Below are 27,229 nucleotides of genomic sequence, written 5' to 3' on the forward strand. Positions count from 1 at the left end.
ATTTCATTTACATTTTTTTTTTTTTTTTTTTGAAACGTTAACAGCTACGAAAAGCCTTTCCTGAGACTTTAGTTCTGGCAACACACCTGCTCAGCCAATAAAAAGCCGTGAACGTTCAGCTCAATTCCCGCTTTTAATATAAACGTCTCAGGAAGTCGTGACTATTGTTGCAGCCTTTCTGCGCGGCTTTGCCTTTGCTTTGGCTCAGCTCGAAGTTCTGAATCACTGTCACCAACAAACAAACCCCAAGACACGAACAACAAAACATCAAACGCCGCGGAACGATTAGTCTTCCTGCCACCGGGCTGCCAGGAGCTAAAAGCTGCTCTTTCAACGCGCTGTTTCACAAAACCGAACAACACAACCTCCCAAACCGGCGGTTGCCAGGTCTTCCTCACAGCGCCCTGATTTCTGACCCGCTACACCGCAGAAGAATGCGTTCGTCCACAATAAACACACTCAGAAAGCCCGGGCCACCGCACAAGTGTGCGCCGTTATGTTAATTTGATGAGGGCTTTGGTTCCGACGCTCCTCTCCGCGCTGAAAGAGCTCATTGTTGGGAACGGTCAGCAGAAGGGGGCTTTGAGAAACACTGCGCGCTCTATGAGCTCGGATAGGGGTTCCCTGCAGCCCGCCAGATCTTCCGAGGGGCCCGCAGGGGCCAAAACGAGGCCAGAGCCGCTGTGAACTGAAACAATTAGAGCTCATCTGTTGTTTGAAGCGAATCTAAGGGAGTTAATGAGAAGATTTTACTCGTTCGATTGGCGTTTGATGCTTCAGCTATGCAGAATGGATTTCTCCGCATCCAGATTTGCATATTATGCATCCTAAATAGCGTGCACGATCAGGATTAGAGCATCGGGCTCACGGTTCGACTGGTTAGTAGTTGCCCCTGCTGATAGCGATTGTAACTACACCACATGGAAGAAACATAATACAAAATTGTGTAGCCTATGAACACCCTTGATGCATCTCAAATCCCAAAAAATTCCTGTAGCATATATTCTTTACTTGCATTACCCACAATTTATTCCACAATTCCTTATTATTAACCTTTTTAAAAATAATAATAATATAAAAAGATGCAAATCGTGCAATACCAAAGTTGCAAAAGATGGTTATAAATGTATTAACATAAACGTTAAATTAATTAACTTACTTTTAAAGCATCCAGTTTTATTTTGGCATTATTTATATGCTATTATAATTTTTTTTAATAGTTTTAGTGGGCTCAGTTTAAATAATTATTACAGTTCGTATTAAATTTTCATCTTATATTTGTATTTTATTTCAGATTCATTTCAATCAACAAAGATGCTTTTCATAATCTTAGTTTTACACTGTAAATAAACCTGTAAAATAACAGAAAAAGTACTGGCGGCTCATTATCGTTCCGGGAGTTTGATTGACAGGCGATCTGACCAATCATAACACGGAATCTGCTATTTTGGGCGGGGCAGGTCTTAGCCAAATACAGCTAAACACCCTCCCCCCTAAAAGTGAACTAAAAGTGTAGTTTATGATAACAATCACCCTGGATGCATCCAAACACAAACAACATATGACGAAGGTGTCTGTGGCATCAAAACAGAAAAGCAGATTTTTTCCCCAGACAAAAACAGCAGTGTTCAGTAAGACCCCAATGACTTTATTAAATGGGAAAAACACTTCGAATAGCCTATACTTCAAAATTATCTTATTTTATGTTACATGTAAGGCTGAAAGTCATCGTTTTGGAACGGCGTGGAGGGGAGTCAATGATTTCATTTTTGGGTGAACTATCACTTCAGCCAGAAAAATCAGCAAAGCAGACCAGACTTTATGACGATAAGTTGGCTCTGCATGACTAGAGTTTATTTGACAGTTATATCAGCTTATAGAGACGCCAGATCAGACTAATGAAGGCTCCCTCGGTATCCGTCTGTCTCTCTCCCACACACACCTCAGACAGCGCAGTCCGTCTCTCGCTCTCTCGTTAGCTCTCTGCAGGAGACGCGGGGCACCTGTCAAGTCACAGACACACACAACAATCTGGGTCACTCTGACTGAGCCGAAGAAAAAGCACCATCCTTCACCTGTCCAAAACAATTCTGCCTAGTCACTAACATACACTCACAGATCATTCCAGTCCTGTGGAGTCAGACGGGGTCCGCCGAGTAAACATAGTTAGACTGGATGAATTATTTCGCACCTTTCGCTTCCAAAGATGAGTGTTTTGCTGTCTGTCTGCTCATCTCATTATTAATTTTACCTCATTAAACGTCTTTATGTAAGCACGTATACCAATTGCGATGTAAAATCATTCCCTGAGATGAATGCTGATATAGGCTAGATGAATGGAATTGCTAACAGACAGCTTTCTTCAGGCATTGCAGACAAATAGTAATAGTATAAAAGACTCGACTGAAAAGAAAGAGAAAGACCGTTTTTGGAATAGCATACTACATTTTTGCAATATGTATGCTGTGCGCACTATAAAAATATGTATGCCTAGAATATATACATGACCCAAATCTACAGAATACAACATTTCCATATCTGAACTAATATCAGTCACATGTATAATGACACCTCATTTTACAAAAAACTGAATAAAAATGCAAAATAATTTTATTTGTAATGTAAGATAACTGGATTAAGTACGTGCCATGTTTCCATACATGCGTTTTGTTTTATTATATATATATATATATATATAAAATATGTGTGTATGTATACGTATGTGTGTGTATATATATATATATATATATATATATATATATATATATATATATATATATATATACACGTATATATGTATATATGTACATATGTACACACACACATTATATTTAAAATATTTAAAATTTAAAAATGTAAATATGTATAGCAATTTATAATATGAAATATTTTCAAAATTAGACTATTGTGTGCATACTTATGTAGCTTTTAGTTACATTTTTAAATATTTAATACATGTGTTAAATATATTTACAGTAGCATACATATATGCACACACACGTAAACAAGGACACAATCACCTTCCTCTATACAGAAACTGTGAAACCACAGAGCATCAAATCTAAGAGGTGCATTGCCTCCTGGTGGCCAACCCTGATCCTGATCACCATCAAAGCATAATGCAAATAATCGGTGCATTTCAGCAAATATAACATTTTTGCATAACATGAATAATTCAAAAACAAGCCAAATGTTTATGCTACAAATGTAATTTTTATTAATTTAAATAATATGCAAATAAAGGGTCTATAATGATCCACAGAAAAGACATGCTTTGTGACTCATTTTTAAAATGTGTATATATATTTATATTTAGATTTGTCCAGCAGAAATCTATCCAGAGTGAAGACTGAAATCTCTGACAACGATAAAGAAGACCTTTACATTCATAAGAGTTGTGTCTGCATGTGTTTGCCAGAGGACACGGCTGAAGGTCTATCGAAAATGGTCAGTGATAAAAGTGTACAGAAACGAGATCCATATTCAAACTTCAAAAATTAAAATGTTTTTTTACTTATAAAAACTTCCATTGGAAAAACAAGAACCTGGATACATTTCTACTTTGCAAAATTAACATTTTTACTAATAAAAAAAGAAAAAGAAAGGAAGACAAAATAGAAGAGCAAAGGAAACACACAAAAGGAGAAAGAAAACAAACCCCAACCTTAATAATCGACTCCCTTTGGTAAAAACTGTAATAAACCATCCTGTCATCAGTTTCCATGTGGTTCCCGCTCTTTTTCTCCATAAACACCACACTGAAGCACTAAACACAACACACATCTGGCATAAAAAAGGTCTGGTGATATTTACACTGTATTTACAAAACTGTTGAACTAAGTGTGTGTGTGTGTGATTCACAGGTCATGTTCACTGTAAGCTGGTGTATGGAGCAGATATAAGTGTGTTTTCTGATTCATAACACGCCTTCACACAGGCCTTGGATTTTTATTGCTGTCGCATTTATATTTTTTTGCCTATATTTTTAAGTAAAAACTGAATTTTTTCATTCTAATATTACAACGTTAAATTCGCACTTCAGATCTTTGTTCTCTGAAATGATGTGGCAGAATAAATCTCTTAAAGTCACGTTAAAGTTAAGTGCACTTATCCCGAAACGTTTTTTGTTTTTTTGTTTTCATAAAAAGTCTGATTCAGACTTTTCCGCCACTTTCTCGGATCTGCTGCCTGTGAAGTTCTAACTATCAAAAACCAGTGAACACACTCGACTGGCGTTCAAGAGATGCGCGGAATCCGATATATGTATCGGAATGGTGGGCTGGTCTACGGTAAGAGCTGTGCTGATTGGTCCGGGCTGGGTTTGACTGACAGGTCTTCAACCCCGTGTTTTTTTGGCACTGGGCGACCTGCGTTTCTGCAGGAACAGCTTATAAAAAGGGAAAACAAAAACACTGTTAAAAATCTCACGTCGTCGCTGAGCTCCGCCCCTTTCCGCTGATGTCACGGGCTCTTGTGGGCGCTGCCGTACTGGACTCTGTACTTATTAATGCGCTGGAAGTGAAGGATCTCGGGGTCACAGGTGGTGGAGCAGGGCAACAGTCCCTCCCGCCCTTCTCCCATGAGCCACCTGCTGGTTTCAGCAGCCATGTCTCTGGTCACGTGCTCCTTCACCCAGCGCTGAGTCCAGGCGTGAAAGCGCTGGTGCAGACGTGTGCTCACCCGCTCATGAGACTGAGAGAGAGAGAGAGAGCTGTGCTGAGTGACGAGTAAGGACTTTTCACATCAAGTACAAATTTCCGCAGCCATAATATTTTTTAAATATTTAAAAAAAAGTGAACTGAGACCGTATGTAATTATATAATAATAAAATACAATACTGTCAATATAAACATTAAATCCTACTAATATACTATCCTATTAAAACTATTATATTGCAAAAATTATATTGCACATAAACTGAGAATGTATTTAGTTATATTAAATACATAAAAATAAACAATTGCAAAATGAAAATTATTTAATTATATAATACCATCAATTTAAATATTAAATAATTATATTAAATTATATTAAATAATAAATAAAAATATTAAATAATTATATCAATATTCTATCCTTTCAAATACTATTAATGTGAATAATAATACTATTGGCTACAAAGGAAAACATATTGCAAAATTGACAAATATTAAATCCAGCTAATATTCTATCTTATCAATTAATATAAATATTTAAATCCATATTAGTAACAAACAATCAGGAAAAAATTATATTGCACATAAACTGAGAATGTAATTAAGTATATTAAATGAATATAATATAATTGCAAAATGAGAATGTATTTAAATATATAATGCTACCAATTTAAATATTAAATCTTATCAATATCTCATTCTTTTAATACTACTAATGTAAATATTAATACTATTGGCGACAAAGGAAAAATATTGCACAAATTGACAGTGTATATAATTATATTAATATGTTACACTATAAAATATTAACTATTATTAATAGTTATACTATCCTTTTTATACCATAATATAAATATTAAAATCCATTTTGGCAACAAACAATCAGAGAGGAAACAGATCAGAGGTTAAATTATTAAACAATATGTATTTGCAGTTTCATACTAACCATTTTTGTATATTTAATTATATAGTGATAGGGCTGGGACAATAAATCGATTCTGAGATTTTTCGAATGCATCACGATTCCTCTGGAATCGATTCTGAGCTTAGATTTTAACAGCAGATGGCGCTCTAATCTATTTTTTATCCGCACATTCAAACGCTCATGAGGAGCAGCGCTTGTGCATTTCGGCTGAGTCTGTAATTTCACCTCGGCTCAGAATGCTTTTATGACACGAAATTAAATGTTAAACAGCCCACAATTTTATGAATGATTATTTTAGGTTCAAGTATGTGTAAAGATTTGGAAACAAGCAGAGTACAGCTGTTTCTAAAGCTTGCAGCGCCATCTGCTGTTCAAAACTAAGCTCAGAATTGATTCCAGAGGAATCGCGATGCATTCGGAAAATCTCAGAATCGATCCAGGAATAGATTTCTGCATGGATTTATCGTCCCAGCCCTAATAAGTGAGATGATAGACTTTGGTTATGTTTTTAAAACCCTGTAAAACATGATAACCTAACCTAACTTCCACCAATATAAAATATGGTAAAAAAAAAAAAAAAGAGGGGACAGGTAAGTTATAGATGTGCTAGTCCATGTGTTCATGTGATAAAAAGAGAAGGTTTATCTCATAAATGTTAACTAGATATTGATAAGCACAGATATTGATTTTTCAGTTTTTTTAAGTGCTCAAATGAACAAAAAAACAAATAAAAAAAATGCTCAAAAAACTGAAGACAGTTCTTGCATATTAGAAATTCAAAATCAGTGTTGGCGAATATCAAAAACATGTTTGTGATTGTAATTAGTCATCTTGGTGTGCGTGTGATCTTACCTGGTGGGCTCTCAGCAGCGCGGTGCGTCTGTACATGTAGTCTTCGGATTTGAAGACGTACACCATCTTATAGGAGTTGAGTTTGAACATGCACTCCATCTTCATGCTGTCTGCGTTCTCTTTTCTGCCTCCGTCCTTCACCTCCTTCTCCTGAGACTCACTGCCTTGCTGACACTTACGGATCCGCCGTAGGTTCCTACACAAACGGAGGAGGACGATGATGAAAAACCAACAGTATTTACCGCTGTGAACCTCTCTGTGGCATGAAAACAGGAGGGGAAGTTCAGGGGTCAGGGGTCACAGACACAGGATACCTTGGCAGAAACACAGGCTTTTGAGACAGATGATCCCTCAGGTCTGGAGATGAGAAATCAGCCGACAGATACCGCACAACGTAATCCGACCAGCGCTACATGTGACCATGAGAACAGGGAAAATGAATTACATTTTAAATGTTTTATGAAAACATCTCTTTAAAATAAACACTGAACAGTATTATTTTAGTACCAGTGAGATGCTATCATTTATTTTATTATTTCCATTTCAGTAAATTTCTTTACTCATTTTTTGTTATTATTTTTTTTGTCTATATAGTTTTTTTTTTTTTTAAATGTTAGTGTAGTGTAGTACAACTTTAAGCGAAAATGAGAAATATTGTTTTGGGAACTAGTTAATTAAAAAAATTAAAGTTTTATTGTCTAGTTTTATTTCAGTTAACATTTATTTCAAGTAACAAAAATGTTTTTTTGTGGTTTTAGTTTCAAGAAACTATAAACCTGGAACTGAAGAATAATAGCATATGTGGATTTGACCTTTTTTACATTTTATTCATTATTATTATTATAATAATAATAATAATAATAATAATAATAATAATAATATTATATATAATATAATCATTATTATTTAATTTTGATTTTTCCCACATTTTTAAAATGAAAATAAATTTTTCCTATTTATTTATTTTTATTTATTAACTCATTCATTCTACTATTACTTAATTTAAATGTTTTAAATTATTAATAAAAAAAAAAAAAAAAAAAAAAGCATATCATTGCTCTTTTGTTGATTTTGATTGCTTCCATTGTCCTCATTTGTAAGTCGCTTTGGATAAAAGCATCTGCTAAATGACTAAATCTAAATGTAATTGTAAAATTACTACATTTCAATTCGGTCCAAAATGTCAGAAGTGTGTATGTTCGCATCCATGTTTGATCTGTGAATCAATAAGTGAAGCTCACCTCGATCTCCATTGGCCCTTCTGAGTTCTCCTCCTCTGTGTCCAGGAGCTCCACAGTGAGCTGAACGTTCCCTCGGTTCTTCATGAACATCAACTAGAGCGAGAGAAAGAGAGATTAGACTCTTAATACTGTGAGACTCTCCATGTGGCCTTCTCTAGCACTCACTAGGTCAGAGCTCTACCTTAAAGCAGTTCTCGTCCGACATGAGCTGCTCGGCTTTGCGCTGGTAAGACACTTCCGCCGGTGCCCTGCTGCTCTGTGTGAGCAGAGATCCACCTGTGGCTGAGTGGCTGCTCTCACTCAGGTACAGTTCAGTGACCTGAACACAGATCTCCTCACTCACTATGTGCTGGAGCTACAGTTACAGACAGAGAGAAAAAGAGATTTTCATATCCTACAAGGCAAATCAAGAATTTTAAAATTGTAGAGGAATCCAACTCATCTTTTAAAACACTGTACTATGAAGTTTTGATTTCTATGTAACAGTTCAAAGTCCAAAAATATCATTAAACTATTTTCATAAGGAAAAAAAACTCTGAATATATACATACATATGTGTGTGTGTGTGTTCATAATGTGCGCACATTTTACACAAGACATTTTTGTTAAATTAAATATATAAAGGGAATAAACAAATATAAAAAGGTTAAAAAAATCTAATTGATAAAATAATGAATATAAATTCCATAAATTGAGAAAAAAAAATACTATAATTGTACGCATTTTGAACAAGCAATTTTCATAATTTAAATTTATTCTGTTATTCACGCAACTCACTATTTATTCACTTTATATTTTTTCTACATTTGTTATTTTTTTAAATATCCAAAAGATAATTTATTAAACCTTGTTTCATAATAAAAAAGTAACATAACAAATTTACAAGTTAATTAAATTACAATAAAAAAAAGATATATATAGAAACAAATACACACACGTGTATATGTATATATATTTTTTTCAATATATTTGTGTAAGTTTAGAACAAGCCTTTTTTGTAGCTGAGTTTTTTGATTTTCTTGTTTATTACACACTATTTAATCATTTATAATATACTTTATATATTACTATTAATTACTTATATAATTTATTTTCACAATTTTGATTTACAATGAAAATAATAAATATAAAAATATTCTAAATATAATAAAACAACTAGCACTATACTGTAAATATCAAGACAAAATAAATAAATAAATAAATAAATTTTTTTTTTTTACTATGATCACTTCAAAGCATGTTTTTTTTTTTAGGCATGACATGCAGAAGCACTATATTATGATTATGTCATGGGCAGACGGACCTGTCTGACTATGTTCTGGATGAGCTTGTCCATGGTGAAGGCGATGTAGGCGTGAATGGTGAACATCTCTCGGAGCGAATCCTCAAACTGAGACGCCTCTATATTCCCATCCAGCAGATTACGCACCATCTCCAGAAACGCTGAGTAATAATCCTCCACATCTATGTCCACTGAAAGAGAGAGTGACAGTTTCTAAAATCAGTCCAAAAACAGCAACAAACATCCACCGGACTTTAAAAAACAAACAAACAAACAAAAAATAAAACCAACATGAAATTTAATTCACTTCCTTAATAAATGTTCCTGGTCTTACTGTGCACAATTCATCAGTTATTCTGATAAAACAATTGTTCAAAGTTAGCCGGTTTCATAACTCACTGGGCTCCTTCAGACGCAGCTGGATGGCAGTGTTGTCGTTTTTGTCCCGTTTGAGTCCGAGCACCTCCCTCTCCCACTCGCGCTCCCTCAGGTCCTGTTCGATCTGTCGCTCGGCCTGCGCATAGAGCCGCAGCAGACGCGAACACAGGGTGTGGTGCAGCCGGAGGAAGATGTACCAGTTGTTATTTACATAAAACAGATTATACGCGTCCTCGCAGGAGCGCAGCCGCTGAGCCGTGGATGTGCTAAACAGCAGTTTGGACTTTGTCGGGCTGCCGCTAACTCCTCCTGTTAGCCCGTTGTGCTTCTTCGATGCCCCCTCGTCGAGGTCCATGTCTTCCTCATCATCGTCTTCCTCAACGTCCGACAACACGCCTCTCTGGGAGAACAGCATGTCGGGGATGAAGTGGTAGATGATCTGTTTAATCTTGTATTTGTCCTCTTTATTGATGCTGCTCTGGCGTTTCACGTGATGGATGATTAGCGCCGCCGCATCCTCCAGAATCTGATGGTCCTCGTAGGTCAGCGTCAGGTGAGGCCCGCTAGGAGACGTACTGTTGTCCTCCGAAGCCTGTTCTTGCCGCTAAACGAACACACGAACATCAGTCAAGTTTATCTGAGAGGAACAAACCCTTTTAACTTTCTCCAGAGGATAAAGAGCGTCTCACCTCATCAAAGATGCTCTCGATCTCGTTGAGAAGTGTTTTCGAGCGCAGCACCTTAGTGTCGTTCTGTTTGAAGTTAATGCCTTGATGGTCCAGAGATTTTAGGTAGTATTTCTCATTCTGCTCTCTCCAGATCTTGTTAAAACCCCTTTGAGCTTCACGCCACTCTTCCTCCTTCAGCTTTAACCTGAGATGCAGAACGAGAAGATGGATATTTAATGTGTTAAAATAACTTGATTTCAACAACAACAAAACTTTAACAGCTAAAATGTAGATATTGGAAACAGCTAAATAAAAACAAATATTGGCAATAAAATTAAATAAAAGTTTTAAAAACCCACATTGGTCAACCACTATTTTTGGATAATCTAGTATAATATAATATAATATACAATAAATGTAATATTATTGATAATCGCTAAACCACTACTGATAAATACATTTTGGGAAATAAAATAAATTATTATATTTATTAAATAAGACAATTCTATTAATATAAGTAATGCACTTTAAAAAAAAAAATCTGAAAAATCCAAATTGGTGAACTACTAAATTTGAATAAAAGAAAAGTAAAGTACACTACTGGTGAATAAATAATAAAATAAAGTTAGTTAAAATCAAATACATCAAAAAATAATAATTTTATAATATAATATATAATACTACATATATAAAAAAATGGAGCTCCTGTACTCGTTAAAATGCCCACGATACCAAACAGCATGTGATAAGTGCCATATTCAGACAAAGACACTCACAACAGAACAGAATTATTAGAGATTAAAGATGTCTACGAAGTATATGTATGCAATGAATTTAATGTTAAACATTCAGTATTAACGCCTGTATAGCTGATGTGCGTGAGCTGATGGGCTAAGCAAAGCACGCTGAGTGGATAGTTTGTAGTTCGGTCGGATGTGTCAAAAACAAGTAAGTAAAACAATGCACAAGTTACTTAACGGTAGGGAGGGAGGGGAGAGTGCACTTCTGTTGTGTGATCTTTATTGATGTTTGCTCACTCAGCACACGCATGAATTGGCTTAAAACAAAATCGTAAATATAAGACAATTTATAGGGGCATTCACTATAAACAGCATTTATTTTCAACCTTAAACACACAAGACTTTCTGGACGAAAGTAATACTAGCAGCCTGTGTGAAATGTGCTAGGCTGTACTGTAAGTGTCCCTCTCATTCTGCACCAGTACAACTACGTGTGCGTGTTGTGCTTGTTTTGCTTGCTTCATGATGATTCAGCATTATATGAGTGGCTTTGAAATATAAATTTCAGCATGTTTCAGATGAAAAAAAAGGGACTTTTATTTCTGAAAATATCACAGTTAGGAGATTTATAACGAGTGGTTCCCTGCATTATTACAGCAAAACGCGTGATACAGTACTGAGCCGCTGCAACGGAGCAGCTCTAATGCTATTAAATTAAAGATGATGGACCATAGAACAAAAAAATGAACAGTGAAAGTAACAAAAACTTGTAAAATACATTTTAATGGGCATAATTAAGTGTGAAAATAACCGAATGATATACAGTCAAACCAAAAATTATTCATACCAAGTCTGGGAAAAAATTTAAGTTCAGATTTGCATGAACCTGGTTGACAGCATGCCCAGGAGACTACAGGCTGTTATTAAGGCTAAGGGTTGCCTGACAAAGTATTGATAGTTCTGTAAATATTGTCATAATAACAGCTGTCTGAATAATTTTTGGTTGATTGTAATCCATTATATACTTTTCAATCAAAGTTATCTGACATTATAAAGCTGAATTTGTTCTGGCACAGTTTAACTCTTACTTAGAGTTCTTGTCATATTTTATTACCATTTTATAAACTATAGCGAATAAACTGTGATAATGTGAGAAATGTTGAAGGTGTCTGAATAAATTTTGGTTTGACTGTATCTATTTGATAAATGAAGTTAACCAATTAATATTATACATACTCTTTTGGTTTCTGTACCCAATATTTTAAAAATGTTTTTTTTTCCAAGAACATTTTACCAATTCCAAACCACATCAATCTTAATAACTACTAATGATTTTGTATTTAATCATTTCACTCTCGAAGGACCAGCATCACATCCTCTTGTGCCCCTGTTTGAAGAATTTATCTTCCAGAATCTGGCAGTAAGTTTTGGGAGCTCATTTTAGTTCATCTCCTATCCTGAAATGTCTATCTTGCAGGACTGATTAAAAATGAGCTCCTAAAACTTACTGCCAGATTCTGGAAGATAAATTCTTCAAACAGTGGCACAAGAGGATGTGATGCTGGTCCTTCGAGAGTGAAATGATTAAATACAAAATCATTAGTAGTTATTAAGATTGATGTGGTTTGGAATTGGTAAAATGTTCTTGGAAAAAAAATGACCAGAATATCAACTTGCCTAATAATTCTGCACACACTGTAAACCTACAGGAATATCATAATGTACTAGAGTAATTATAAAGTAATATTATTGCCGATGTAAAATGTAGCAACACAAACCCTGCCTGGGACAGGAAATAAATAAATTGCAATAAATATATTTAAAAGATTTGAAAAACCCACACTGTTTAATTTAATATACTACAATGTAATATAATATACATCAGGGGTTCTCAACTCTGGCCCTTGAGGTCCACTTCCCTGCAGAGCTTTGCTCAAACCCTAATCAAACACACCTGAACTAACTAATCAAGGTCTTCAGGATCACTAGAAATTTACAGGCAGGTTAGGCTGGAGAGAAACTCTGCAGGAAAGGGGACCTTGAGGGCCAGAGCCAAAAACCTCTGATATACGTAATGCAGCAGGTCTTTTGAAGGTGATTCTCTCTAACCTCTTGAGTACAATGGGAACAGACACTGCCGGATTCTTCTTCAGTCCGTCGATGATGTCCAGAGCTTTGTCTCCATATATCCTCTGGATGGCTTTCCTGTGGATGATCTCCGAGCCGCCGCCCAGAGTGTTGTCCAGTCGGAATTTCGCCTGCTCTTCCGCAGACATCCGAGACAGCTTCTTCTGAACCGCCTCCAGCACACGAATGGTGGCCAGGTTGGTTTCCAAGACGACATCCAGCTAAAGTCAACGACATCGTTAGCAAGAATTACATCACAACAGCAAGTGGAAGCAGTAAAAATGTTCTTGTGTGTGGAAGCGCCTCACCTCGAATCGCTCGTCCTCACACCTGTACATGTGCTCTTCATACTGAGTCTTCTTGGAGCTGACGAAGGTCGAGTCCTCAGACCAGGATGGGAAGGAAACCCAGGTATCATTCAGCACCTGATGCATCCACAAAGAACCAATTTCTTAATAAAAACTTGCGTCATATGATGCATGCTCATTATTAAGAAGCTGTTGTTAGGGGGAAATCCTCTCTAACCTCTTTACAGAGTGACGTTCTTCCTGTGCATTTGGGAAGCTGGTAGCTCTTGGGTAAAGCTCGGTAACTAGAGCCCAGACGCTTGCATGAAGCGTAGTCAATTTCCATGGCAATTCCTTCAGTGGCTCTTTCTTTTGGGTACCTCTCCAGGTGTGACATCTCCTTATATCCAAGGAAGTTCTTAAACCAAGTGAACAGCTCAGGAAATTTGCTGGGGAAAAATGGGTTAATTAGTAAAAACACAAATGCACCACTGCAAAATAAATTCTGGAGGCAGCTTTGTAATACAAAAATGAATAAAAAATACAAATGAAAGGCAAAACAAATCTACCACCTACTGCAAAATCATTTCTGCAACAAAAATAAATACAAAAATAAAATGGATTTTAAAAAAAATGAATGAATGGTGAAAATGCAAAAAACTAAATCCCACTACTGCAAAATAATTTCTAGGGATGTTTTGCATAAAAAAAAATAAAAAAAAGATTATTGCTAAAAATGTTTTTGCAGTATCCACTATACCTAGTAACACAAACCTTTATAATAACTATAATAATAATAATAATAACAATAATAATAATAAAAAAAACACATTTAATAAATATAAAATAATGAAAAAAATAAAGATAAAATAAATCTTTAGTTTATTTAAATCAAATACATTTAAATAAATGAATTAAACTAAAATAAATAAAAATTAAATATAAATACCATACACTTAAAATGGACTTCAAACTGGACTTACCCCAGGAATGGAACCACAAGTTGAACCAGCTCAGCACGAGAAATGATCTCTTCATTAAAAATGATCAGGCACCGGAGAAAGTTGTCATATGCTTCAGTGCTACGTAAAGCTTTCCGCACCTACGAATGCACCAATAATGTAACTCAAAATAGGAAATCAAAACTTTTGAGATAAAAACAACCTGAATATTACATCAACATCCCTACGTTAACCCAAAGCAGCTCACTTTGTCAAAGAATAGAGACTCTGTTCCTCCACCATGTTTGCCAGATTCTGCCACGGATGAATCTTTGATATTCATTAACTTGAGCTTTTTCTGGAAAAAGAGGGAAAAAAAGTCAGAAATCAAGAAAGTAATTCTACAAATAAACATGCCAAATACTACGAAATTCATTCAGTAAACAATGAAATGTATTTCCATGATTTTATCAAATTCTTGTACCTTCACAGGTGGGGTGACGGCTGTAGTTGAGTGCTTGCGTATCTGGCAGCCGTTCTGATTGGGCCTCTGCTTGTTATTGAGCTGTGGTTTCTTGGCCGTTCCACCGTGATCGTTACGCACAGATTCAGCCTTCTCTGCTGTCGTCTTGCTCAGCAGCTAGAGGACATTCATAGCAGCAAACATGCGTCATTTTCACTTAGTGAAATTTAAAGTAATAAAAAGTCTTAAATAGTATTACATACTATTAATTAAAATTAAAATTTAAAGAAAGGTAGAAAAACAGTAATCGCGATACGTCCTAAAGTGATAATTAAACTTCAAAAGGCTATTATATAATTAAATAAATAGAAAAAAAATAAATAAATAGAAATCTATTGTAACAGCATACGTCTTTACCATCACTTTTTTTAAATCATCAGTTTTAACATATCCTTGCTGAATAAAAGTATTAAAAAAAAAAACCCAACAACAACAAAAAATACTTGCCACAAAATTTTTAACAGTAGTGTGAATTGTTACAAAAGATTTCTATTTTGAATAAATGCTGTACTTTTGAAACTTTTTATTCATCAAAGAATCCAGAAAAAGTATTTTAGACTCCAAAAAAGAAAGCGTATTAGAATGATTTCTGAAGGATCATGTGACACTGAAAACTGGAGTAATGATGCTAAAAATTAAGCATGGCATGACAGGAATAAATTACATTTGAAAGTATATTAAAATAGAAAATCATTATTTTGTTGTAATAATATTTTACAATATTACTGTTTTTTTTATTTATTTTTTTTATAAAAAAAGCAGCCTTGATGAGCATAAGAGCCTTCTTTAAAAAAAACAATAAAAACCTTACTAACTTCAAACTTCTGAACGATATAAAACATTTTGGTAACATTTAGAACAGGGAAAACATTAACTATTAATTACAACTTTTCCCTCCATAAATTCCTAATTTGCTGCTTATTAATAGTTAGTAAGGTAGTTGTTAAGTTTAGGTATTGGGTAGGATTAGGGATATAGAATAAGGTCATGTAGAATAAGGCATTAATATGTGCTTAATTACGACTAATAAATGGCTAATATTCTAGTAATATGCATGCTAATTAGCAACTAGTTAAGAGATCTTAAAATAAAGTGTTACCAACCTTTTTAATAATTATTTTTAACAACAGTTTGAAGAAGAAACATTTAAAATCCTAGTGTAGTTTTTGTATTATAATAAATTAAATAATTCTGCTTGTAGAAAAAAATTAAACCATTATTTGATCAATTTTCATTGGAAAATCCTAAGTAAAATTTTCAACTTAGGAGCACATGCGAAAAAAGTAAGCGTCAAGCCCTGAATTAATAAACTACAAAATAACAACTTAAATATCAAAATATTTATAAAAACTATGATAGAATCTCAATGACACTAAAATAACAAAAAAAAACTGATTAAACTGACCCTGAACTTCTGAAAATGACAGTTCATTCTTTTCAGTTAGAGACTGTTCAAAAAGTTTAGATTAAAAATTCTAAAACTGGAGTAATGTATCAGTCCAGTGGGCGAGGTCAGAGTGGAGGCGGAGCCTCGATCAAACTCACCACAGAGCTGTTGGCGTCTGGCAGAAACTGTCCAAACTCAGAGAGCAGATCTTCCTGGTTTTTGAAGAGTTGGGCCACCTCAGCATAAACTTCCTGCTCGGTCAGGGCTGGGGTGTAACTCCCACCCGCTTCTTTAGCATTACGCTGCTCCTTCTGATTAATGAAACAAGTATATGCGTAAGTGGATTGTGAAGTATAATTTATTTGTGAAGTGTTTTCAGTTTCCGTCCCGACCTGATACTTGTGCAGAATCTCAAGGAAGGATTTGTAGATGTTGGGCTGGCCCTGGAAGCGGTTCTTAATCTTGTTGACGTAGCTGATGGCGTGGTTGAACTCCACAGGCTGGTTGTTCTGCAGCGGTGGGGCGGTGGGCATGCTGTTGACGGGGGTGTGGGGCTGCAGCGGGGGCGAACGCGGGGACGCATACGGAGGGATGGACGGATTGGGATGACTGCTCGGAGTCAGAGCTGGAGACTGCAGTGGCTTTACAGAGAGAGATGGAAAAATATCAGTGATCCATATGTGGAATATTACTGTATAATCATATAAAATAAGCCCATAACATCTAAACACTGAAACTGGTTAACCAAAAACATTTTTATGCATAATGCGAAACTTTTAATTACAAAAAAGCCTGGAATCCCCAGAACTCCTATTTTGAAATGTCATTACTAACTTTAGCGCTACTTCCAGCTGATCATTCAAACGAATGACAGAGATAAAATATAAAATATGGTCACAACCATCTACAACATATTAAAACATAAAAAGCCAAAAAGTAAACTTTTGTCATAATTTATCCACAGTTGGCATATAAATGCGCAGCATTCATTGACTGCGAGCTTCTCTGAAAACATTTTTTCTATCCCCAAATTTAACACTTCTATTACCATTTAAAGCTGGGATATTGTAGTTATACTAAATTAAACCATAAAAAAATCCTTACTTGAAATAACAGAAACATTAACTGATATATGCTGATACTGACATTATTATAAAATGATGTACTAAAATTTCTAAAACTAAAACAAAAATTAATAAACAATGTAAAAAGCGACAAAAACACAATTATTGCAAAATTGTTAATTAAATCTATAATATGAACTATAACAGTATCTCAATAATACTAAATGCTAAAATAACACTGTATTTAAGACATTTGAAACTTTATGAATTTTAAGACTTTTTAAGGACCCACAGGGACCTTTTAAACATTAACCCTGCAAAATAGCTTTACTTTTCTAGTCTGAGTACCTTGCTTTTTGGTGTGGGTTGGGCGGGAGGTGTGGATGCCAGGCTGGGAGGGTTTGCGGGGATCTGGTTCTGGAGCTGCGGTGGTGGCGGTGGCGGCGGCGGTGGCGGTCTGGTGGGGATGTTCTGCACGGAGATGCCGTGAGGTGTGATGTGGTGGATCTGACCGGGTGTAGTTACGTTAACCAGGTCATTGGTCTGAACTTCAATCTTGTATCCCGGAGGAAGAAACGTGTTAAACCCCATAATGAGATCAGGGTGACCCTTAAAGAGCTGCGACACCCTGCTGATTACGCCTGGGGTGTCAATACTGCAGAATGAGAAAGAGAGAGATAGTATTCAAAATGATTAACTACTTCCCAGTAAAATGATCTACCACTGTGAGAAATTATGCAGGGCAGAAATGTGGGAACATGGCAAAAACATTTTTATGAGAACATGGCCTCACTTAAGTGAAAAAAACCCAACATAAGTATTTAATGAAAGCAATGTTCATTTTTATTTATATTATTTTAATGGATAAATTTAAAAAATGCATGTTTTTATTATGCAAGGGCACATTCAATTTCTCAAAAGTGACAGTAAAGACACTTATGTTACAAAATATTTGTTTCAAATAAATGCCGTGCATTTAAACTTTTTATTCATCAAAGAATCCTGAAAACCATTTCCACAAAAATATTATGCAACTAATCAATAAAATAAGAAATGTTTCTTATTACAATGATTTCTGATCACAGACAAATTACAATTTAAAATATATTCAAATAAAAAATAATTTTAAAGTCTTGATGAGCATAAAAGACTTTTCAAAAATGTAAAAAAAGAAAATATCTTACAGACCCCAAACCTTTAAACTAATTTCTAATCATGCACTTTGTTGATATTTAGGTTAATAAATGGTAACACTTTAAAATAAAGGTGCAATTTGATAGGTATAATAAACTAACTGTGTGATCAATTTGCAATATTACAAACCTACTCAATATGTAGAAATTAACATGAGCCTAGATTAATACATGCTATAAAGTGTTCATGATACCTAATGTTAACTAACTGATGTTTATTGTGAAGTGTTTAACATATTAGTTAGAATCGTGATGTTTCACTAGTATCAGCTATTACAATTTTATGACAACCCTACATGTGAATAAACTCACCACTGTGATTTAAACTCTTTCATGATATCCAAGAAATCATTGTAGACATGTGGTTGACTGCCAAACTGTAGCTTCACCTGGTCCAGGTAAGACAGGGCATCCTCCACCTGCAGGAAGGAAAATGACAATCCAGTTTTTCTCACGCACACAGCTGCTATTGCAAGACTGCATTGATTTGACTCCCAAACAACCCAAACACAAAATCTCGTCCCACCTTGAGTCTCTGGAACTGCTGCTGCCCCTGTGCGGATGCGGAGGGGGTGGGCGGGTGACTGTGACCCTGCACTGGCGCAGGACCGTGGGCCTGGACCGCTGCCGGACCATGATGGTGAGCACCACTGTGGGCCGCTGCCGGACTGGGTGTGTGAACATGACCACTTGAGCTTTGGGCCACTGTGGACACCTAAAATCAGAAACGGTGCAAAGATCTCAGCTATGTGGAGCCTCTGTGAGATTCTCTCTAAGCAAAATTACTATATAATTACTATATATATATATATATGCAGTTAACACACTGGCCCCGCCCCCAGACCTGTACATCATCTTACATTTCATGCAGTTGACTGTTGACAAATATGATGCAGGGCAACAACTCCATAAATGCAGTTATGCCCTAAAATTCAAGATATTGGGGCAAAAATGCTCCTGTATGAGTTTTATTATATCACATGATAAGCGATATCACACAAGCAGCGAGAGCAATATCACATGAGTGCTGTTTGTCCCCAATAGAATGAGAGCATGTGCGATTTTATACAACAGTTCAGTAAATTAGAAGATAATATTATTGTATTTTTTAAACACAATATTGTGTTTTTGCTCAGTTTTGCCAACAAAAATATTACCTATAAAGCCACAGCAGAACTGTTGTGCATCTGTGAGCAACACAGCAGTGTTTAGTTTCAGACACAGTTACCGCCACCTGCTGGCAGTTTTAGTTTCTTATTTAGACTATTATTTCATAAAAAAAAAAAAAAAGAAAAAAAAAAACACTTTGAAGTGATAGTTCACCCAAATTTTTTATAAAAATGTGTGATTTACTCAAACCTGAATTACTTACTTTCTTTTGTGGAACGTAAAAGAAGGTATTTTGAAGACTGTTGCTAACAAAGCTGTTTTGGTTACCAATGACTTCCGAATGAACTTCATGAACGAAAAAAACAGATGTTTCTCAAATTATCTTCTTTTATGTTCCCTAGTTTATGTTAGGCCGTTGTTGCCTAAATATTTCTGTGTAATAAATTTGATATTGAATCAAATAAAATATTTATTTCTAAATCTACTATTTGTAAGGTCTACTTAACACTTACTCATTTAACACAAAAATAGTTTTAAATAATCTTTTGGGGGTATTTCAACAGACAAATGTAATTTGCGATTACATTAATTAATCGACATTTAATTAATTAGATCAAAATTTTTCAATTGACTGACAGCCCTAATATACATATATAGTCGCACATTTTTCTGAAATTAATCGCGATTAATCCCACCTAACATTAAAGTTTTTAAATGTACTTCTATATTGCAATAATTTCATATTCAATCTTCAAATTGATTTAGAAACAACAAAAAAATATACTGTCTTTATATTTGTTAATTTTTTTATGACTGAAAATGAGTATCACTGATACCAATATTACTGATGTCTCTAGGAATTTTTTTCCCCCTAATATTTAAACATTGACTATTGCCATTCACCATTACAGTATAATTGAGAGCTATCGATTTTAACATTAGACTTTAAAAAAATAACTAATTTAAGTGAACTTGAAACAATCTTCACATAAACGCATTATTTACATGTACCCTTCAGCAAATAGGAAATAAACAGAAATTGAATAAAGTTATCAAACACTAAATGCTACATTAAATATGAATCCTTAAAGCTACAAAAGCTTTGATTAACAGACATCACAGAAGCTGGGTTATTAGGTTATTTGGTTTGGTTTATTCTGTTATTACTTTAAGAGCTGCTACTGCTGAACATGACGCAGATCAGACACACATGCTTGTAGTTTCATTCGTGCTTTAAAATGAAATGATACAGCGCGTGCCGCGCATTTGTGTGTGCAATTGGCAGGGCAGGTAAATTTGTGTTTACTGACATATGGCCTGACAACATCTCATCTGACCATAGTTCACTGTTGTTCTTCTGAAGCCCCCTTCTCACCTGACTAGCGCCTGGCGCTGAAGTGAAAGTCGCCTGTTTGATGTGGTCGTAAATATGTTCTGCAACTAAATAAATGCACTTCTCATCAAGAAAAAGAAAAAAAGAGACAGAAGCAGCAGTTCTGAGTGGGGTGGCCAACCCTAGCCCCACCCATTGCATTTTAATGAGTGAAATAAGTATTTGATCCCTTATCAATGAGCAAGTTTTCTGGCTCCCACTCTTAAAGGGAGTGCTCCTAATCTCAGCTTGTTACCTGCATAAAAGACACCTGTCCACAGAAGCACAGATTCCAAACTCTCCACCATGGCCAAGATCAAAGAGCTGTCCAAGGATGTCAGGGACAAGACTGTAGACCTACACAAGGCTGGTCTTGTAGCCCATTCCATCGTCAAGCAGCTTGGTGAGAAGGTGACAACAGTTGGTGCGATTATTTGCAAATGGAAGAAACACAAAATAACTGTCAGTCTCCCTCGGACTGGGGCTCCATGCAAGATCTCACCTCGTGGAGTTTCAATGATCATGAGAACGGTGAGGAATCAGCCCAGAACTACACGGGAGGATCTTGTCAATGATTTCGAGGCAGCTGGGACCATAGTCACCAAGAAAACAACTGTTAACACACTACGCCGTGAAGGACTGAAATCCTGCAGCGCCCGCATGGTCCCCCTGCTCAAGAAAGCACATGTACAGCCCGTCTGAAGTTTGCCAATGATTCAGAGGAGAACTGGGTGAAAGTGTTGTGGTCAGATGAAACCAAAATTAAGCTCTTTGGCATCAACTCAACTCGCCATGTTTGGAGGAGGAGGAATGCTGCCTATGACCCCAAGAACACCATCCGCACCGTCAAACATGGAGGTGGAAACATTATTCTTTGGGGGTGTTTTTCTGCGAAGGGGACACGACAACTGCACCGCATCAAAGGGACGATGTACCGTCAGAGCCAGGGGATTGAAGCCAGCCAGGGCATTGAAAATGGGTCATGGATGGGTATTCCAGCATGACAATGACCCAAAACACACGGCCAAGGCAACAAAGGAGTGGCTCAAGAAGAAGCACATTAAGGTCCTGGAGTGGCCGAGCCAGTCTCCAGACCTTAATCCCATAGAAAATCTGTGGAGGGAGCTGAAGGTTTGAGTTGCCAGACGTCAGCCTTGAAACCTTAATGACTTGGAGAGGATCTGCAAAGAGGAGTGGGACAAAATCCCTCCTGAGATGTGTGCAAACCTGGTGACCAACTACAAGAAACGTCTGACCTCTGTGATTGCCAACAAGGGTTTTGCCACCAAGTACTAAGTCATGTTTTGCGAAGGGGTCAAATACTTATTTCACTCATTAAAATGCAAATAAATTTTTTCTGGGTTTTTTTTGTTGTTGTTATTCTGTCTCTCACTGTTCAAATAAACTTACCATTAAAATTATAGACTGATCATTTCTTTGTCAGTGGACAAACGTACAAAATCAGCAGGTGATCAAATAATTTTTTCCCTCACTTATTATATATATTTAAAAATATTTACATGTATTAATATGATTTATATTATATATAATTATAAATACATTACATATATTTCTTAAATATATACATGTACGTGTGTATATTTCTATATACATATAAATGTACACTGTACACACACATATATTATGTAAACACACTTTAACACACTCAAAGTTTTATTTTAGATGCGATTAATCGATTTGACAGCACTGATATATATATACACAGTGATCTACGGTCAGATGAGATGTTGTCAGGCCATATTGAAATCTAAATATATGCATGCATGCATATATATATATATATATATAGTCATGACCAAAAATATTGCTACCCTTGGTAAATATGATCAAAGAAGGCTGTGAAAATTAATCTGCATTGTTAATCCTTTTGATCTTTTATTTTAAAAAAATTCAAAAATCTAACCTTTCATTGGATAAGAATTTAAAATGGGGGGAAATATCATTATGAAATAAATGTTTCTCTCTAATACACATTGGACACAATTATTGACACCCCTAGAAATTCTTATGAGTAAAATATCTCTGAAGTATATTCCCATTCATATTCATAATTTTGAGCACTCCAGGGTGATTATGAACATGAAATTATCCAGCCATGGCTTCCAGTTTCACAGAAATATAAATAGGAGGGGAAACAAAGCCCAAATTCCCTTAATCATCCATCACAATGAGAAAAACCAAATAATATATTTCTGATGTGCAGCAAAAGATAATTTAGCTTCACAAATTAGTGAAGTGGCTTTAAGAAAAGAGCTAGAGCAGTGAAAATTCCCATTTCCACCATCAGGGCAATAATTAAGAATTTCCAATCAACATAAAATGTTACGATACAGCCTGGAAAAGGACGTGTGTCTATATCGTCCTAATGCACGGTGAGAAGGAGAGTTTGAGTGGCTAAAGACAAGGACCACAGCTGGAGAATTGCAGAAAATAGTTGAGTCTCGGGGTCAGAAAACCTTAAAAAAAAAAAAAAAAAAAAGGTCAAACAGCACCTACATCACCACATGTTGTTTGGGAGGGTTTCAAGAAAAATTCTCCTCGCTCATCCAAAAACAGTCTCCAGCATATTCAGTTATCAGACACGACTGGAACTTTAAATGGGACTGGCTTCTATGGTCAGATTTTTAGCAGCAAACACTAAAGATGGGTTTGGTGAACACAGGGATAAAAAGTACCCCATGTGTACAATGAAATATACTGCTGTATTTTTGATGTTGTGGGCCTATATTTCTGCTGGAGGTCCTGGACATCTTGTTTAGACACATGGCATCATGGATTCTATCAAATACCAACAAAAAAACAATAAGTGACTGACTGTTAGAAATATTATAATGGGCCATGCTTGGATCTTCCAAACGTACAATAATCCAAACACAAACCTCAAAAACAACACAAAAATGGGTCACAAAACCAAGCTTCTGCTGGCCATTCCAGTCCTCTGACCTGAACGCTATAGAAAATGAGTGGTGAACTGAAGAGAAGAAGCACCAACATGGAGCTGGGAATCTAAAGGGTCTGCAGTGATTCTGGATGAAGGAATGGTCTCTGATCTCTTGTCAGGATTAACAATGCAGATTAATTTTCACAGCCTTCTTTGATCATATTTACCAAGGGTGCCGATATTTTTGGCCATGACTGTATATATATATATATATATATATATATATATATATATATATATATATATATATATATATATATATAAAATGTCAACATCTTCAGAACAAGATAATATATTTTATTAAAACAGATATAAGTGCAAATGTATATTTTATAATATACTTTTATATAAATAAACAATAACCTCATTTTATTTCAGTTAATTGCCAATGCAACACTTCTCATTTTCATTTAGTTGCACTAAACTGTAGTACTTTAGCAGTACTTAACAGAACTAAAATAACTAAAACTGAAATAAAAACTAATAAAAATGATATAGACACTTTTTAAAAACACTACAAGTAAAACAAAAACAGAAAATATAAGAACTAATAAACTATAATAATACGGCAATGATCCTAAAATATCATTTTGGCCTTTGGAAATTCTGGAGTCACTCTGGATTAAAAGGATGCTGTGTGAACACATTCCTTGGAGCTATAATGCATCACAGTGCATGGTGTGTGTCTGCACCTGGTATGCCTGGGGAAGCGGGTACTGTATTCCTGGAGTAGGCTGCATGCTGTCAGCCACAGCCTCGAATACAGCAGGCGCTGGAGCAAGAACCCTGTGCTGGAAGCCCTCGGCGCTGCCAGGAAGCCGGCGCTGTTGTGGGGTGAACACTGGCTCCTGATCCTCTAAACGCCTCCTCATGCTGTACTCATACTCAAGACGGAAACTAAGACCTGGAACAGACAAGACAAAGACAGCAACTTATTAAATATCATGATTTGGCTGTAGTCCAAACCATTCCCAACAATTTACTAGTCAAGACTCTGACTATCTGATGAATAAAGGCCACAGTAATGTATATACAAACGTGTATGATGTGTATATCCACACATGAGCAAGAGTGCACGTATATATAAGTGTGTATGATGTGTATATAAACGTAACGTACATGTAAATATGTATGCGGTGTATATGTACATGTGCATGGTGAGTGTATGTGTATATATAAATGCTTAGGTGTGTATAAATAAGTACGTATATAAATGTATATGGGTGTGTATACATGTGCTTGATGTGTGTGTGTGCGTCTCCTGCACATGCAGACAGTTAATGCTAACTTGCTAACCCGCGACTAAAAGTGGCGAAGTTTAGTCAGGAATTTCGCTTTTATCAAAGAAACTAAGAAAACTAAAGGTCGGACATTTCAGTCTGACAGAAAACCAGCTTATTGAGAGGGAAAAAAGTTCAGAAATACTGAATAAAACTGGTATTTTATACCTCTGAGACTCACCCGCTTCTGTTAGCTGCGTTTATAGTACACCACGGCTGTTAAAATATCACCGAATTACTAAAACTTACACCGAAAACACCGATAAAACACATTAAAACTGAGTTTAAAATCAACTAACGCAGAAAATTCCTGTTGAAAACAAGCGCCGAGGAGGGGCGGGGCTAACATAGGCTTTGCGAACCGTCTCCGCCCACTTGGTCTCTGATTGGCTCTTTGCTCTGGAGACGACATTGGGTTGTATTTTTATTGAAGTTCTCGACTGTCACTCAAACAAGTATTAACATTGTTAGGGGGGTTGAGCCCAAACCCTCTACTGTTTCTCTCACTCTCACAGACACAGACACACACATACATACACAGCGCGCACGCACGCAGACGCACACACATACAAACAAACTCCCGAAACTACGACTGGCTTTGAGAAGCACGTACGCTAAGTCACTTTTTAGACTGGAGAGTGAGTAGCGATCTGGGCGGGCTTAACTTTACTATAATGCGCCATCACTCTTTGTGATTTTCCTAATAAAGTCGCGGCATTATGTCTGAACGCTTTCAGCAACTTCATGAACTTCCTGCCTGAGGTTACGTCATTCTTTACGCCCCCTCAGAACAGCTGGCCAATCAGAACGAGGGATTTCATTAAATAACCGCCTCTTATAGAATTCTGGACTCCCGATTGGCCAGACACTCTGAGAACGCGTAAAGCATGACGTAACCCCACAGGGGCGTTTACGCGGAGCAATAGCCAATTCCGATTGGTCGGGTGTTCAGAGAGGGCGTTACGTATGACGCGAGGCTCATATTGCCATGCTCCGCCCACGAGAGGCGGGGCTTAAGCCAGTGCCCGGGATTCCTCGCCCCGTCCGCAGTCAGTCAGAGCTGAGGCTCGCTTGTGCGTGTTTGTGTGCATAGCGTTTCGCTTAAAAAACGGACAAAACCCAAAACAACACGAACCAAAACAGCTCAAACTTACAGAATAAACAAGTTCGGACTGATTTTGACGCAAAGCGCTCAAATATTCCGCATGTTCGCGAACGCTATAACACGACACCGAACAAAAGATCCGCATATAAACACCCTCAAACGTTTATTAAGGACACATTTCATAATCTCATGATTTCTGGATTGAACGAGCACACACGAACATGACACCACAACCACACACGCCTCTATCATGACATGTTGTCCTTTAGTAATCAGACCCAAAGTCAAAATGGGAACTAAAAATCTGATCGCATGAACACGGACTCGCTATGTGATCATGCGAAGATCTGAAATGAGAGATCCGATCATACATTACAGCATAAACACGCCAGTTGATCTAATATTCTTTGTTTACTGGGAGACTGAAGGGGAAAATGTCTAACCGTGTTTGAGCACCTCTTCCCTCCCCCTCTGAACACCAGACAGAGCTACAGATCTGCTTTCAGATCAAAAACAAGTTAGAAAAGCCCTCGGGAAAGCATCGGACACACACAGATGGGTTTGTGTCTCATAACATAGAGATACACGTTTCTTTGCTGCTTCAGTTGGCCAAAGCTTTGCCCCTTTTTCTCCCCTTAATGTGCCATGATCGAACGAACAGCCCGATTAATACACTAAAATCTCCTGAACGACCAGCCCCCTGCAGAAAGCACTCAAACACCGACAGAAACGTATATTCGATCAAAAGAGGACAACATAAATTTGTTTTCTTTTGCCCAGCTGCTACATACCTGCGAAAAAGAACCTCGCACTCCGGATTCGTGTTTGGAACAAATAGTTGGGAACGCCCCCCTCTCCTCCCATTGGTCTACGTGACCGCATGCGTCATCTGGATTTGAATACGACCCGCCAAACGCATATAGGCACAGAGATGTACTCAACACACCTGTAGTATTCCACTAGATGTTTTTCTTTGTAATTTGGTTTAAAATGTACTCTGAAATGACACCAGAGGCGCAAAAATGTGTGTTAGTGTATTTTAAATTTCTTAAAGCAAAGAAAAGGAGCAGTATTTAAAGAACACCGTTTGTATTTGAATATTTACCATTGACAGAGATGTGATACTTATGTTAACGC

The 27,229-nt window shown here is 36.4% G+C and overlaps 1 protein-coding gene across 4 annotated transcripts; it reads right to left on the reverse strand.

Moving 5' to 3' along the window:
• Positions 1-1,702: 1,702 nt before the first annotated feature.
• Positions 1,703-27,026, reverse strand: sin3aa (SIN3 transcription regulator family member Aa). Of its 4 annotated transcripts, XM_058766790.1 has the most exons (22): positions 26,884-27,026; positions 24,400-24,611; positions 18,790-18,978; positions 18,576-18,682; positions 17,419-17,725; positions 16,399-16,647; positions 16,165-16,317; positions 14,581-14,736; positions 14,365-14,454; positions 14,139-14,257; positions 13,394-13,604; positions 13,177-13,293; positions 12,851-13,089; positions 10,023-10,206; positions 9,355-9,937; positions 8,977-9,146; positions 7,855-8,028; positions 7,674-7,766; positions 6,747-6,841; positions 6,433-6,628; positions 4,429-4,692; positions 1,703-2,003 (listed from the first exon to the last, which is right to left on the reverse strand). In XM_058766790.1, exons 1-21 carry the CDS (start codon positions 26,972-26,974, stop codon positions 4,462-4,464), a joined length of 3,966 nt encoding a protein of 1,321 aa, XP_058622773.1. In that variant the 5' UTR covers positions 26,975-27,026; the 3' UTR covers positions 1,703-2,003; positions 4,429-4,461. The 4 variants fall into 4 exon arrangements, with proteins under 4 accessions (XP_058622773.1, XP_058622771.1, XP_058622774.1 ...); XM_058766788.1 differs by lacking the exon at positions 1,703-2,003 and having other exon boundaries at positions 3,167-4,692; XM_058766791.1 differs by lacking the exons at positions 1,703-2,003; positions 26,884-27,026 and adding an exon at positions 25,169-25,697 and having other exon boundaries at positions 3,167-4,692.
• Positions 27,027-27,229: the final 203 nt, after the last annotated feature.

This window comes from Onychostoma macrolepis, chromosome 25 (genome assembly GCF_012432095.1).
Source record: "Onychostoma macrolepis isolate SWU-2019 chromosome 25, ASM1243209v1, whole genome shotgun sequence".
NCBI lineage: Eukaryota > Metazoa > Chordata > Actinopteri > Cypriniformes > Cyprinidae > Onychostoma > Onychostoma macrolepis.